Source organism: Astyanax mexicanus, chromosome 25 (genome assembly GCF_023375975.1).
Source record: "Astyanax mexicanus isolate ESR-SI-001 chromosome 25, AstMex3_surface, whole genome shotgun sequence".
Lineage (NCBI taxonomy): Eukaryota > Metazoa > Chordata > Actinopteri > Characiformes > Acestrorhamphidae > Astyanax > Astyanax mexicanus.
Genome location: NC_064432.1, coordinates 14,929,276 through 14,944,782, shown reverse-complemented (window position 1 = coordinate 14,944,782; position 15,507 = coordinate 14,929,276). Strand labels below are relative to the sequence as shown.

General features: G+C 39.4%; 1 protein-coding gene across 2 annotated transcripts in view; it reads left to right on the top strand.

Annotated features, from left to right (window-relative positions):
• The window catches only part of fbxo41 (F-box protein 41), a 110,269-nt gene extending 102,681 nt beyond the window's left edge, over positions 1–7,588 (top strand). For both annotated transcript variants that reach the window (XM_022681810.2, XM_022681811.2), the window contains exon 13: positions 570–7,588. In XM_022681810.2, coding sequence (XP_022537531.2) covers positions 570–632 — 63 coding nt within the window. In that variant the 3' untranslated portion in view covers positions 633–7,588. The remainder of the gene's footprint in view (positions 1–569) is intronic.
• The last annotated feature ends 7,919 nt before the right edge of the window (positions 7,589–15,507 follow it).

The following is a 15,507-nucleotide window of genomic DNA, read 5'->3' as shown; positions in this document are numbered from 1 at the left end:
ATAAAATAAGACCACTTAAAATGATGAGTTTCTTTCATTTTACCAAATTGAAAACCTCCGGAATATAATCAAGAGGAAGATGGATGATCACAAGCCATCAAACCAAACTGAACTGCTTGAATTTTTGCAGCAGGAGTAAAGGCATAAAGTTATCCAAAAGCAGTGTGTAAGACTGGTGGAGTACAACAAATCAAGATGCATGAAAACTGTGATAAAAACCAGGGTTATTCCACCAAATATTAGTTTCTGAACTCTTAAAATGTTATGAATATGAACTTGTTTTCTTTGCATCTTTTTTGTTAAATTTAGTCATTTCTCATTTTCTGCAAATAAATGCTCTAAATGACAATATTTTTATTTGGAATTTGGGAGAAAGGTTGTCTGTAGTTTATAGAATAAAACATCAATGTTCATTTTACACAAACATACACCTATAAATAGCAAAATCAGAGAAACTGATTCAGAAACTAAAGTGGTCTCTTATTTTTGAGCTTTGAGCTTAGCTTTGGAATACACAGCATTTTAATGGACAGTATTTCATTAGTAACTTGTACTTCTTCCACTTCCAGGCACTGAAGAAGAGGCCCGGCTTCTCCAAAATCCTCCACGTGAAGGCCGACGGCTTGTGCTAACCCCACTCTACAGTGAAGGAACCAGCACAGAGTGGGCTGTGAAGTCCTCCAACCTGACCAAGTCATTATCTGCTCCCAGAAAAAGGCTGAAACTCCATCTTCAGTCTCAGCATCCATGTCACTGACGAACAGGAAACTCAGTAGTACAGTATTGATGAAGACAGAAGGTATGTGACGTACATTTGAGGTTCATCGGACTTCAGACGAAGCTTTCGACGCTGTTCCAGATGCACAAGCCAAAACAGATTCAGATCATGCGCTGAGTTTCAGTGGACAGGACGTGTTCTCTGACTTTTCCCAGACTTTTCCAGTCTTGAACACAGCTTTGTCTGAGATCTATACCTTTATCACGCCCATCTTTTCCTTCTTATAGCACAGCTTACAGCTGCAGTCTGTGAAGAGTGGCCTCTTCTTCCAGCCAAGGAATATGAAGGTTTTAACGCTGGCGAACCATGAAACTCAAGCAGCACATGAAATATATATGAACTATATAGATACGTAGTTAAGAAAAGGTACAAACTGAGGATTTGTGTGTGCATGAGAATAAGTATGTGAGTGTGTGTGTGTGTGTGTGTGTAGTACACAGTTTTGCTTCCTGGTATCAAGCAAAACTGCAATTCTTCAAAATTCGACATACCATCACCACCATTCACCTGCCTGGGTTGGCTTTTTAAAGGCCATATTTCTGGAGAACCCACAGCACCAGCGTCCCTCTTAAGGAGATCTAAGACCCTCATATTAGAATATTGAGTTTTTGTTCTGTCTAATCAAAGGAAATACCAGGATGTAAGGTATAAAAGAATGCCAGCCAGTATCTAGCAATCTGCTCCAATCTGCAAAATTGGGAACTATTGTCCAGCAATTCACACATTCACATTCACATATCATAACATATCATGATGTCATTAAGGTTCATTTCTTTGCTTTTTGCCCAATTCATGATCCACCCCTTCTGGAATGGGGTTGCATGCAGTATTCATGGTGCCCTCTTTTAGGAGGAAACATTTTAATTTATTTTATAAACGTTAAATCCATTGTGCCATTTTTTTAGGATTTTAGGTTCATTTTGAGTTAATATGTTTAAATTCATGGCACATAGTAGTCAGATTTGGTGGGAGTGGTGCCGTCACAATATATTAAGTTCTCATAATTTTCTTCATGTTCTCAATCCATTGGAAATGCCTTTTTTACTAGCTTGCTCAGAGCATTAGCGTTGGATATGGCTACATGTCATCATTGTATTCTGCCTTTTCCTTGAATTATGAGGGTGATTGCCATCATTGGATTAGTGTAGACTGTTGTTTCTCAGTATTGGTCATAATCCTGTAGGCATCTGTAGAACCCTGCCCTGCACATTTTAGTGTGGTCCCTGTCAGATACAGCGATTAACAAAAGCACGTGCTTCTTAATTCTGTGCTTCTGTACACACCCTCTCTCTCAGGCTTCAGCCGCTGATGGCGAACCATCGGGACCCAGGATTTAAACTCAGTCCTCTGGCCATAGGATCAGCGACCCCAAAGGGACCCCAATAGGGATAACACACTCCCTGAAGCTCCCTTTAAAAGGACTTGTTAATGAGATGATTCATTGAAGTGGGTTTATTGGGAACAGGGAAAGCCCCAAAATGGGCAGGACAGGATACATCTAGGACCAGCGTTGAGAAATAATGGTTTAAATTTTAAGAACCCCTCTAGCCCTTAGTGTAGCCCTTGTGGTTATTTCAAAATGGCTTTTTTCCACTTTTGAGCCGTTTACTGTCCTTCCATTTCCATTCCAAATGTTCACGAAACAGTAATCAGTTCTCTTACATTTATCTGGACATTATCTCGTGATTGTTATGGGTAGAGACTGAGTTGAGTTCAGCTGAATTGAGTTGAGTTAAGTTGAGCAGCTCGCCAAATCGTGCTTGATTTTGCCAAGACTCAAGAACATCAGGAGACAACACTACAGTATGCCATAGCTCTGATGTTCCTTCAGAAACTTGCGAATGCAATAATAACAGATGCAGGCAAGGGTTCCTACCGCTTTTCTGCACTCTCGGTACTGTACCAGTTACCCATCAGGCATTGGTGTTCCCCCTTGGGCCGGCCTTCGAGATCCAACCTTGTCTACTCCAAGTGCTTTAGTCCAGGGGGATCACTCTCTAGGTGCAATGATGTACTTCCTGTCTTAAAAACAAACAAAAAAAGAATTGGAGTGGACTGACTGTATTCTGCTTGCCGAGTTCGTTTGGTTGGTGTTGGATGGTTGTGGTTGTTGTGGATGTGGTGTTTGTTGGAGGAACATGGTGAATCTCTCCAGTTTACCACATTGCAAATTAGGTTGAAGATAGTGGAGGAGATTTTGTTGCTCATTTAACCCCAGAAAACATGCCCATGTAGGGCCTATGAGTAGCTCAACTGGGAATCAGAAAGTTGGATCCAACATGATGGCCATCAGGACCAGTGATGGGACCAGAGGGGTTCAACTTTGGCCCTATCTAGTTTGAGATAAAGATGGGCCATAACAATGGATCCCTTCCATGAAGACCAACTGCCAGCCATTTAGTCCACGAGTCCTAGTAACAAAATATGAACAAACCCACTCAGAGCCTGTGGTGTCTGGAACCCACCTAGTCCATGTTCCACCCATATGAGCCCCACGTAAGCCTCACATGAGCATGTTGGCTGGGCCTTTCCTTTTTTAATTCTTATTGAAGTGGAGTTCTACTACTGGAACTGTGCACACCTTCAACAAACAAAGCCCACTCACTTACATTTTCAGTTCCTGACAATCTGGTCTCTTGAAGACTTAAAAAAAAAGAAAAGTTGTACATACAGTATGCTGTTTATGCAGATCTAAGGAATTTAACGTTAATATGTTAATATATTATTCCAAGGTGGAACCGAAGAGAAAAAGAGCATAAAATAATTTAAGTTCTCTAAACACTCTCTAAACAGTGTTTCCTTTTCTTTTTTCCAAAGTTTCTTCTGTGGTGCCCGGGTTCGACCACATGAAATACATCTTTTAAAGAGTAGCGTGGAATTTGCAGTACGTCGTGTATAATAGATGCTTTATATATTGAATGTGTATCAGAGTCCTATAGAGATGGAGATTATTTAAAAAGAGAGCATAAAGTTTATTTGAGCTATTTATTTCTATAAAAATATGTCTATAATGATGGCATGTTTGTGTTCAAGCATAATACATCATGTTGCCTTCTTAACTGTTCGACTATAGTTGCTAGAATATTAGATGTAAGTAAGAGCTTTACTGCTTGCTATGTTTCATTTTTAGACTGAGCGATCTTTGCACCATACTATTTAAAAAAAAAAAAAAGAGTCAAAAACAGAGAGAGTAAAATGCTGATGTTTAGTAATAAGGTGTTATTTGATGTCACTTTGTTTAATGTTGAGCTTTTTGCAGTATTTGACATACAATGCACTTTTTTATCCAAGGTCATTCCGAGTTCAGTGATTGCTATAGTTCCGTAATGTTCTGTAACAAACCCATTCTCTCTTCAGTAATGGCCATGCAACTCCTTCTGTTACAGTGTTTTTTTCTCTTTTGTGCCAAAAACATTCAGCGAAAAACTTTTCTGTGATTGGAAAAGTCAGCTTTATCTTAACAAACTCTATGTACCATGTGTTCCACCATGACAGCAGGGCCTGCTTTACCCATAGTAATACAAATTATATGCTATTATCTGCTGTTAATTACGTTTTCACGGGGTGCCAAGTGGTCCAGCGGTCTAAAGCGCTGCCACTATGAGCAGGAGGTTGCAGGTTCGAACCATAGCTCATGCAGCTTTGCCATCAAGCTGCCGGCGCTCAGAGGGAGCAAAATTGGCCCTGCTCCCTCCGGGTGGGTAGATGGCGCTCTCTCCCCACATCACTACAGGGTGATGTCTGCAGCACAGGGCGTCTGTGAGCTGATGTATCGGAACCCAGCCGCTGCGCTTTCCTCCAAGCACGCTGTGATGTTGCTCGGCAATGCTGCATCAGCAGCAGCTCGAAAAGAAGCAGCGGCTGACTTCACATGTATCGGAGGAAGCATGTGCTAGTCTTCACCCTCCTGGTGTGTTGGGGCATTGCTAGTGATAGGGGGAGTCCTAAAGAGTGGGTTGGGAAATTGGCCGTGTAAATTGGGGAGCCAGTGAATCCAAATGCATCACAACTAACCATTTGATATTATTTGGACATGCATTCCCTGAGTGAAGATATAAACGTACTAGAGGTCTCCACTTAACACAGTGGCAAGGACACATCTTTGGTTTGAGTTAACCAGCTCCAGTACATTCTGTAAGACTGCAGTGCTTTGGTAAACTAGGCCCTGATTGGTCACTGGTGGACTACCTACTAGAACAATATGATTGTACAGTGGAAGTCCATTGGGAAATGTAGGACAGTTGCACAATATAAAACCGCACATTAAAAAAACACTATTAGTGAAATAAGTGGATCTAAGAAAGTTCTGCTTTGTGGGTTTATTATTTAACAGTTTGCCTTGGTTTGATTAGGGGTGTAACGATACAAAGAATTAAAAATGTAAAATGTAAAACCAGTATTTAATGCTGAACATAAATGAGTCTTTACGCTAGTAGAATGGATCCAAGTGCTTAGTCTTAATTGTTCATTATGGTTTCCACCAAAGACTGTAAATGACAGACCCTTTAAGTGACCCCAAGTGTGTATAAGTAATATAATTTTGAACTTGATTTTGAGACACACTGAAATCGTTACACCCTTAAATCCAGGAGATTTAAGGTGGAATTAAGGTCATTCAGTTAGCACTTTTTCGGACAAGTCTTGGTCTTGGACTGTAGTTGATCCCCCCACTGGAAATCACTTTAAAATCTCTTATAAGACCCTGTTTACATCTCATATAAATCAAATTTATATCTGCTTCAAGTGCGTCTCAGACCACCTCCGTAAGTGGTGTGAGTAATCAGATTTGAATCTATTTTAAGTGTGTCTCAGACCACCTTAGTAAGTGGTTAGAGTGATCAGATGTGAATCTGTTTTAAGCGCTTCTCAGACTACCTCTGTAAGTGGTTTGAGTGATCAAATTTATATCTGCTTCAAGTGCGTCTCAGACCACCTCCGGAAGTGGTTTGAGTGATCAGATTTGAATCTATTTTAAGTGCGTCTCAGACCACCTCCTGAAGTGGTGTAAGTGATCAGATTTGAATCTATTTTAAGTGCGTCTCAGACCACATCCGGAAGTGGTGTGAGTGATCAGATTTGAATCTGTTTTAAGTGCGTCTCAGACCACATCCGGAAGTGGTGTGAGTGATCAGATTTGAATCTCTTTTAAGTGAGTCTCAGACCACATCCGGAAGTGGTTTGAGTGATCAGATTTGAATCTGTTTTTAGTGCGTCTCAGACCACATCCGGAAGTGGTGTAAGTGATCAGATTTGAATCTCTTTTAAGTGCGTCTTTAAGTGTTCAAGAGATTGGATTTGGATCTATTTTAGATGCATCTTGAGTGTGTTTACACTGGCCTAACCAGATATAATCCTAATCCTAATACTCAAGACGCATGTAGTGACCAGGTGTAAATGAGGTCTAAGACCAGATTAAATTGTCCAATTGCCTAATTACAGAAAAATCTGAACAATAGAGGATTTCTTCTCATTGTTTCTGCCCTGTAGAAACACCCAAGATGGCTTCTTTTTCTATCTTTTAGTGAAGTTTTGCTTCAACTTAATCACTTTTTTAAATGCTTAGCAGAACTCTCAACTGATGCAAGCACATGGTTTTTTAGCTTCTGAGCCGGGCCATCATAGAAACAATGAGTTTAATAGTGGTGTTAGCTGTTTTAAAGTGCCAGGTGATTGTTGTGACCTTTCTTGTGTGGCTGTTCTGTAAAGATTTGTATCCTTAACATTCGCCAAGCAATCAGAGCTGATGCTAACAATATGTCGTTTAAAAAAAAAGGCGACGAGTGTACAAAGCTGATATGAAATTTTTAGTTTGAGTTTTTTTTTTTCTCATTACTCATTGCAAAGGGAGATGTGTAATAAGAGAATTATCGCATTAATTAATTCTATTCATTCAATATTTACGACAAAATTGTGTGCGTGAATGAGAGCGGCATCGCTTGCATCACATGCATTACTTACATTAAAAAATGTTGAAAAACACTTTGTGGAACATCTGGAACATCCCTGGACTGCTACGCCACAACTGTTTATACTGTACATATCAATATCTAGGAACTAGAAATGACAAAACTGACAAACGAAAGACATTTAGGATATTTCCACGTCATTTGTTTGTTTTGTACGGTTTGTCTACTTTAACCTATTGTACGTATTTAAGAGATGTTCTGTTTCCAGATGTGTCCAGCAGAAGGCACATCTGTCTCTTCTTCCAGGTTCTGTACTGTCTCCGCCTTCAAAGATGCCTCCAGTCTCTTGTTTTCTCCTCCGACCAGCTTTGTGCCAAGGTATTCCAAGGTATTTCGTTCACTTATATGTACTTTCTTCGCTAAATCCGCTAAAGACCTCTGCTGCACATGCTCCCGGTGTGAATGAATGATTGTACTCTTCGCTCATCTCGTCTGTAATGTAGACATGCATTACCTCAACTCGCCGGCTACTGGAGAGAGAGACTAATTTTACGCAAACAGAACCCTGTACAGATCATTACGCTCATCATCTGCATCTGCGCTTCTTCTCCGCCAACAAAAACTTCAAGAAACTGATGTCCATATCTCTGAGTTTTGGACCCTCTGCTCATCATTGCCTGGCCTACGTTTTCTGCTGACTGCCGATGCATCATGTGTTACAGTTAGCTTAGCCTGCTCAGTCGACTTTAATCCTCTGCAAGTCTCTATCACAGTTTGCATTGCGTGACGAAAAAAAAAAAAAAAAGAATAAAAAAATGAGAAAAAAAAAGTGTGACCCAAACGTTTACATTCCGAGTTTCATGCAGTTTTCAAACACAATTAAAAACGAAATACATGAAACCTACTTTTGTGTCTGTGTTTTTCTTCTCGATTAATTAATTAATTAATTTATAGTTTATTTAATAATAAATGTCCTGGAAGATATTTTTGTCTTTATGACGGCTATTATTTAGATTTATCTTAAGTAAGTTAAATAAAGGGTAATGAAGTATATTTTCAGCATATGTATTTTCTTCATATTCTCTTTATTTCTCTTCACTAAATGTATGTATCCATTCTCTAGGTAGACTCTATAGCTTATAGCTGTCTATGGATATGTGGGACATTCCAGGATTTTGGTACATTTCAGGGGTGGTCACTTCTAAAAAATTTGATCTTCACTTTGATCATTTTTAGTCATATATTTATTAAATACAGGTAATAGACTATCAAAAAGTTTGATTCGTCAAGCTCAGGTATCAAAGCAGTTTTTTAATTAGATTATGCAATATATTTGGTAACTTACAGTAACAGGGTTGCAAGTAACAGGGTTGCAAATCTAGGCTAAGTTGTGGTTTACCCCAGGAACAGATGCTAACTGTAAAATGTAGCTATGTATACAAGATCAAGGACAAACATGGTTATATAAGTATATAAAGTAAATTCTGACTCTACTCATTATTAGTCTTACAATATGAGTAACAGGGTTGCGTTCACTGAGTGACACACACAACTTGGACAAACATATTTGGAAAAAAAAAATTGAAAATTGTTAGAGCACTTACTCTTGGTTTTGCCATGTGGGCAGAAAATGTCCTTGTGATGTCACTTCCTTTGTGCCAGTAGACAAATATTTTTAACTCTTTCTCTGCAGGTAAAATTCCTTATGGTAACAGGGTTGAGCGCACATGTTGTGGGACACGACTTAATAGCATAAAAACTGTAACATGCAAAACAATGTAGACCAAAGAAGTTGTTTTCAAAAGTAAAGGAGATGCAGATCAACAATATACAAGAGGAAGTCATTTATTTAGAGCTTATTTTAATTGTTAAATTTGCCAAAGGAGTTGGTCAACCAATGAGTGGGACAAGAGAAAACGGCCATTTTTTGAGGTGGTCCAAAGGTATTCGGTCTTTTGAATAATATCTAAGGAGCTTATTGTTCCACCATATTTTACAGTTTGTCTTATAACAAGTAGATTTTTCACAAAAAATAGTCATTTAGATATTTTGGATACGTACATTTGAAATGTAAGTGGTGGGACAGGAAATGTACCAAAATCCTGGAATGACCCACGTATGTCTTAAGTGTTTCCAGATGTATACCCAAAGCTGGGAAGCTGCTTAAATAGGGAGAGAGCCAGAACTTTGAATTGGCAGAACATCTCTCTCCGAGGCTGGCCTAGGAAGCCTTGAAGACATTGTCGTAGTCTTTTGTAATAAATAATTGTATTACACCAAAGGCAATGTCTGCGGTGTCTTCTTCCTCATCTTCAAGCATCTTCACAGCAAAGAGTGTATTAGATGGAGCACCATCATTCCAGAGAACAGTGTTGGGGGGCTTTATACCCCTTTATTCTAGTGCACAACTGGTTTTAGACATAGGTTCACATTTAACTGCTCAAGACGGTCCTATTTTATTGCACTTCTGTGTCAGCAATAAGTGCAACCTGACCTGGCTGAATTCATTCATAAAAATGGTGTCCACAATCATAAGGACATAACGAATGTTCTCAGTCATCTCAATCGTGTTTATTTAATGTTAACTTGGAAATTTACAGGTGACCAACAGATTTACGTTTATATATCTCTATAGGGACTAAACAACCTTCTAAGTCAGCCGTGATTGCAACTTATAGCAGCTAAATGGATTCCTACCAGTAAAGTTGTGCCTTTTAGTTACTTATATATTTCAGAAACAGACCACCAGGAATTCACTGCACTTATTTTGGACTTGATAATAGAACACAGTGGATCAACACCAGCAGATGATCAGCATGTCTCTCCACACCATCACTGATCATCAGTAAAGTTTACATTTCATTTGTAAATCAAGGGAGAAGAGTCTAGAAGAAGAGTGAGAAGAGAGAGACACACAGTCCAAACTGCTCGAGGTCTAGTGTGAAGTTTCCCCCAATCAGTGATGGTTTGGAGAGACATGTCATCTGCTGGTGTTGATCCACTGTGTTTTATTATCAAGACTAAAGTCAGTGCAGTTTTGTTTTCCCACAAAATCTTACAGCACTTCATGCCTCCCTCTGCTGAGAACAACTCTTATGGAGATGCAACTTTCATTTTCCAGCACACTGTCCACACTGCCCAAAGTACCAATTGATCTTATACATATTCTAATTTTCTGAGACACTGATTTTTGGGTTTCATTGGCTGTAAGGCATAATCATCAACAATAAAAGCTAAATAAAATATAAACAGCTAAAATAGATAACTCTGTGTGTAGCATATCTATATAATATATGAAATAAAGTCACTTTTAAATGATATTCTAACTTTTTGAGCTGCACTAGTAGATAGTATATGTGCCTGAGGGTACAGATGATCAGATGAGCCAATATATCTATGAATAGACTGTCTGTAAGCTGTGGAAACCACAAGGGGGCAGCAAATGTCAACTTTTTAATAATGCCCTAATGTTATATCATCTGAATTATAATGGGTTGGTATAAACCAATTATTGTTAAATAAATATTATATAAATATTATTGTCCAGACTCTATACCTGTATTACTCTCGATACGGCAACATACAGCAATCATCAAAGATAGAATTGCAAAAATAGTTGCACCTAGAAGGAAGTGTGGGTTTGCAGTGCTATTCGGAGGTAAGATAAAGGTAGCCAGTAACAATAAATGATTTAGAATAATTAAAATTTAGACTGATGTGGGCTTTAACTCCTGTTCATGTTTATTGAGCTACACATACAGAAGTAAGGTGGTGTAACTCCCAAATTCCAGACCACTTCCTAATTATATCCTGTTATAATCCATCTTATGCAGCTTGAAATACGTAAAGATTTTGCAGTATTGGTTGTTGATAGTGTTGATGGTGCATCCTATAGAGTCCCACACGTTTTCAATCAGGGATAGGTCTGGTGATGAATGAGGACCAAAGGTGATCAAATAAATGAATAAATAAATGTGGAGCTTGTTCCTTCTGTGTGTAATTTGTTTGACTCAAGTCTTTAATTTAAATTTAAAGGACCATAAATGTTGTAATATTTGTTTTTAGTTGACCCTCCCTGACTCTGTCTGTTTCTTTGCCAGGTGAGCAAGGCGTGGAGGGTTTAGCAGGTGAGCACAGTGTAGATAAGGCTTATCACACTTATTCAGCAGCTGCCAGGTATTTGAGTGTGTTAGAGTATGTAGCCAGTAGTGGGTCAGTGGGCCAATTGCAGGCAGGCCAGTGTAAACACAGCCAGGCCTGATCTGTGGAAGCTGATTACTTAGACAGTCTTACTGTTTTGAGACAAGACACTACAGGACTAATCAGGATCTCGTAGAGCAGAGCCTGTGAATGATGAACCAGGTTAGAGGGTCTACAAGACGCGTTTTAGCTCCAAAAATAAAAAAGTCATAATATGTTTATGCTAATTATGTTTCTTTAGGGTCTGTCTATTATTGTAAATTAGAGAAAGATCAGATCTAATTTCCTTTAACTTAATGTAGAAATCTAGATACATTTTATGGAAAAATTCTAAATTCTAAAGTAAGGGTATTAAAAGAGTTAAGTTCTGTACTATCCAAAGAAAGGCTTCTACTAGATGCATTTAAAGCATTGCTATGAGGATTTGATGGCATTTAATGACAGGTGTGAACTTGCAGTGACCTCGTCAGTTTACCCCACCATCAGAGGCAGTTCTTTAATTAGGCAAACCTAGGCATTTGCCTAGGGCCTCGATCAAATCTGTCCTCCATAGGGGCCCCCAAATCTGACCATCCCAGCTACAGTAAATACACCAAAAACAATGTTAATTTGTTACTTATGTAAAGTACAGAAAAAATATTTCTATTAAAAAAAACAACAGAAATATCAGTAGAATACCGAATTAATGTCTAAATACTAATTGTCCAAACACACATACCCCCCTCCGTTGCTTGCATTGAACTAGTCCATAATATGATGACGTAGCAACGTGCCACACGACGTGACTTCAAACCAAAACAGCGGGAACTGTACGCGACTAGAGTGAACTACAGCTGTCACAGTGAAAATGAAGCGGAGTTATGAAAGTGGTTCTGCTAAACGAAAGAAACGGGCAGAGAGCAAAAGAATCGCAGATCCACTGCCAAAATTCACCTCCTTTTTTTACAACTCCTGGACCGATCAGTGTTTTTGGGGCCGATTCCCATCGCAGATCGCCAATACCGATATTGGGCAGGGCCAAATGCCACATTAATGCCACACAGGTGCCAGACAAACCTGGTACAGATTCCCCTAATTACATTCACGCCAAAGCAAACACTGGTAATTTACGCTGATAGTAAATAAACACAAGAGTGTTACTGACCAAAATAAACACTTTTTAGGAGAGATATAAGTTGTGTAAATATTTATAAGACAATACCTGACAAAATCTGTTTTAATGACGTTAATAAACATCACTGTGACAGCGCTAGTCGCAGTTTCACCGCAGCGAGGGACGAGGACGTGAAACACTTATCTAACCAGCCTGTACTGATTTCTGCCCCCAATAACCCTTTTAATAACCTCCAATAGCCTTTAATAATCTTCAGTAGCCTTCAACAGTCTAACCTTGCAGCCGTGGTGTGTCCACTAAACTCTGTAGTTATAAACATCATGAGGTTAGCAGCGCGCTAACTGACCTGTTTTTAATGTAATCCAAGCAGTGACGGCTGCTCTAAACTGCTGCTGTTAGCTGCTTGGGCTGAAAGATGAAGTGTAGAGAGCTGTATTATCCGGTTAGTGGGGTTAAAACCTTTATTTTCTACACAGGCGAATTTAAGAAAAGCTGAGCCTGTAGCCCGTGGCTGGGCTGTAGCTCTGACTCAGTAAAGACAGCGGGGCTTGTGCTGCTGCTGCAGCTCAGACTAGTGGTTGGATGAGGAACTGCAGCTTCCTGTAAGCGAGCAGTTTCACCGGTTTCACCAGTTTCATCCACACACAGCTCTGATAAACTGCTTAACCCTAAACTCCTGAATCAGATCGGCTAAAATCAGAAGAATATCTGCCGATCGCCAATACCGTATTTTGGCTGAAAATCGGCCGATACCGATAAGCTGCTGATCGATCGTTCTATCTCTAGTTATTTGGTTTATATGTGTGTTTTAATAATGAGGGCCCCTTGTTTATATTTTGCCTAGGGCCCCAAAATGGCTAGATCCGCCCCTCCCCACCATCATTCCAGAAAACACAATTTCACTGTTCTCTAGTTTAATTCTCAATGCTGGGGGCTTTATGTCACTACAGCCCACACCTAGCATTAGGCATGGTTCCAGTAGTTCCATGTTTATCTGCTCCATAGAGTCCTCATCTATTGGAAGTACTTTTTTACAGGCAAAAAATTGTCTGTGTGTATATGTGTGTGTATGTGTGGGAGTGCATTTGTGCTGTATTTTTGTCAACAGTAATGGGTGAACAAGCATTTAGACACCTTCTGTACTTCTAAAGCATTTAGGAATGTTGTCTTACTTTAACTGAAGTTCAGAAATATGGTTATACAGGCTGTACTGATAACACTTTGAGGTGTATATATAGTATATATCTGAGGGTTGTCTGTATACACATGATATGCTCAGAGCCAGGCATATAGGACTAATTAACACTAAATAACAGTGTCTCAGATGACGCTCCGTGTTCTTGGAATCGGTTCATGTGTATTAATATCGCACTGGTATAAAACGGAATGACAGTGTGAGTGAAATCCTGGCAGCGAACTACTTGGAAGGCCCATGTGTTTGATGAATGTTCACTATGTGTCCAAATGTATGTGGACACGCCTTCAGTTACTGTTTATTTCAATTAACTACTTTACGTTTCCTCCAGTGCTGACACTAGGCAAATTAACACACAGCTTGTCTAGCCCCAACTATACCAATTAATCAGTACCTACTAATCATTTCATAGGAAACATATAGCAACTCTTCAGAAACTACTTATTGTTAAGTACTTAATATAGTACTTATATTATTATATAGGTAGAAAATACAAAGAAATTATTCAGAATAAGAATAAGAGTGTACGAGCCAAAGAGTGTAAAAGCTGTGAGAGTGTTACGGGAGAGGGTGGTGTTGGATCCAAGTGCAGAGCAAAATGGTTGTTTGTTTTTGGATTTATTTATTTATTTATATCTTCAATTATATATGTTTACTTAGGTATATTTATAAGCATTCGATATTTCAGCTTTTTATAAATATGTTTTATTAGTGTTTGTGTCAAAAGGGTGTGCTTGTGGAACTTGGTTTGGTTTTCCACAGAGGAAACTGGAAAATAGGTGGAAAACAAAACCCTGAAGAGGTGCACGAAAAAAGGCGGGAAACAGAACAAAGGAAATGCCAAACAAATGGCATGTACAACTGAGACACAGCTTTTTATCTTCAAATAACTCAAACCAAAACACAATCAAACTCAAAACTCTACTTTTACTTTCTTTTGAGATCTTTCATATCCTTTTTTTGGGCAGCCTTATTTTCTTTTCTTTTCTTTTCTTTTCTTTTCTTACACCCTCTGTTACCGGTCACCCCTCTTTAAAGGTGCAAGGAGAATGAGTGGTTTGACTGGGCTTTATATAGAGTGCTGCACATGTGTGGCTGGTTGCCACTGATCACCGCCAGGGATTCTGGGACTTGGAGTTTCGGGTTCCAACTCCACTTCTTTTCCCCTCTGTTGCCCAGCTCCTGCTGGTGGCCAGTGGTGCAGCATTGCCCATCACAGAGAGTGCACATTTGTAGTGAAATAAACGAGCCAAAGAGTGTAAAAAACTGCAAGAGTGTTCATTTATATCTGAATAAATGAGCCAAAGAGTCTAAAAAAGCTGCGAGAGTGCACATTTGTAGTGCAGAAAACGGGCCAAAGAGTCTAAAAGCGGAGAGAGTGCACAGTTGTAGCGCAAAAAAACAGACCAAAGAGTCTTAAAGCGGAGAGAGCGTTCAGTTGTAGCGCAGAAAACGGGCCAAAGAGTCTAAAAGCTGCAAGAGTGCACAGTTGTAGCCAGGGGCGTAGCAGCAAATTCTGGGCCCTGTACACTTTCAATATCAGTGGGCCCCTCTCCAAGCCAGGACTTAAGAAAAGGATTTTCATGGACCCCTCTCCCTACTCTGGCCCTGGGTATTCAGGTCCACTTTTCCCCCCACTACCACGCCCATGGTTGTAGCGCAGAAAGCGGGCCAAAGAGTCTAAAAGCTGCAAGAGTGCACAGTTGTAGCGGAAAATACAAAATAATACAGACTTAATAATGAAGTTATTTGGATTAACTCCCAGACTTTTATTTTTGTCTCAGATTTCTTTTGGTGCTTTCTCTCTCTGCATTTTATCTTCTTGTCTTGTCTTGTATCTTATTATCTTTCAACCACTGTTACCATCACCCCTCTACAACAGTGCAAAAGAGAAGTGTAGTTTGACTGGGGTTTATATACCCCTACACAGGTGCAGGTTGGCACTGATCACCGCTGGGGATTCTGGGAGTTGAAGTTTTGAGTTTTTTCTTCCCCTGTGTCTACCAGCCCCCCTACTGACAGTCCGTGGTGCAGCACTACCCATCACAGATCCTGACTATAGTTACATAATAAATAAAGTTTACGTAATAAATTGCAATATATAATAATTTTAGGGTACACTGTATGCACAGACGTATTGGGACACTTACATATTAAACCTACAGGATATTTTTTTGACACTTGCATTAATATTTTTACATCAAATGTAGTCAAATATTTGAATATTTGGAAAAGTTGAGGGTTCCTGGACCACAATTTGACCAAACCATTGCAACAAAGAACATTTTGGACAGTTCTGAAGCCTCACTAACAC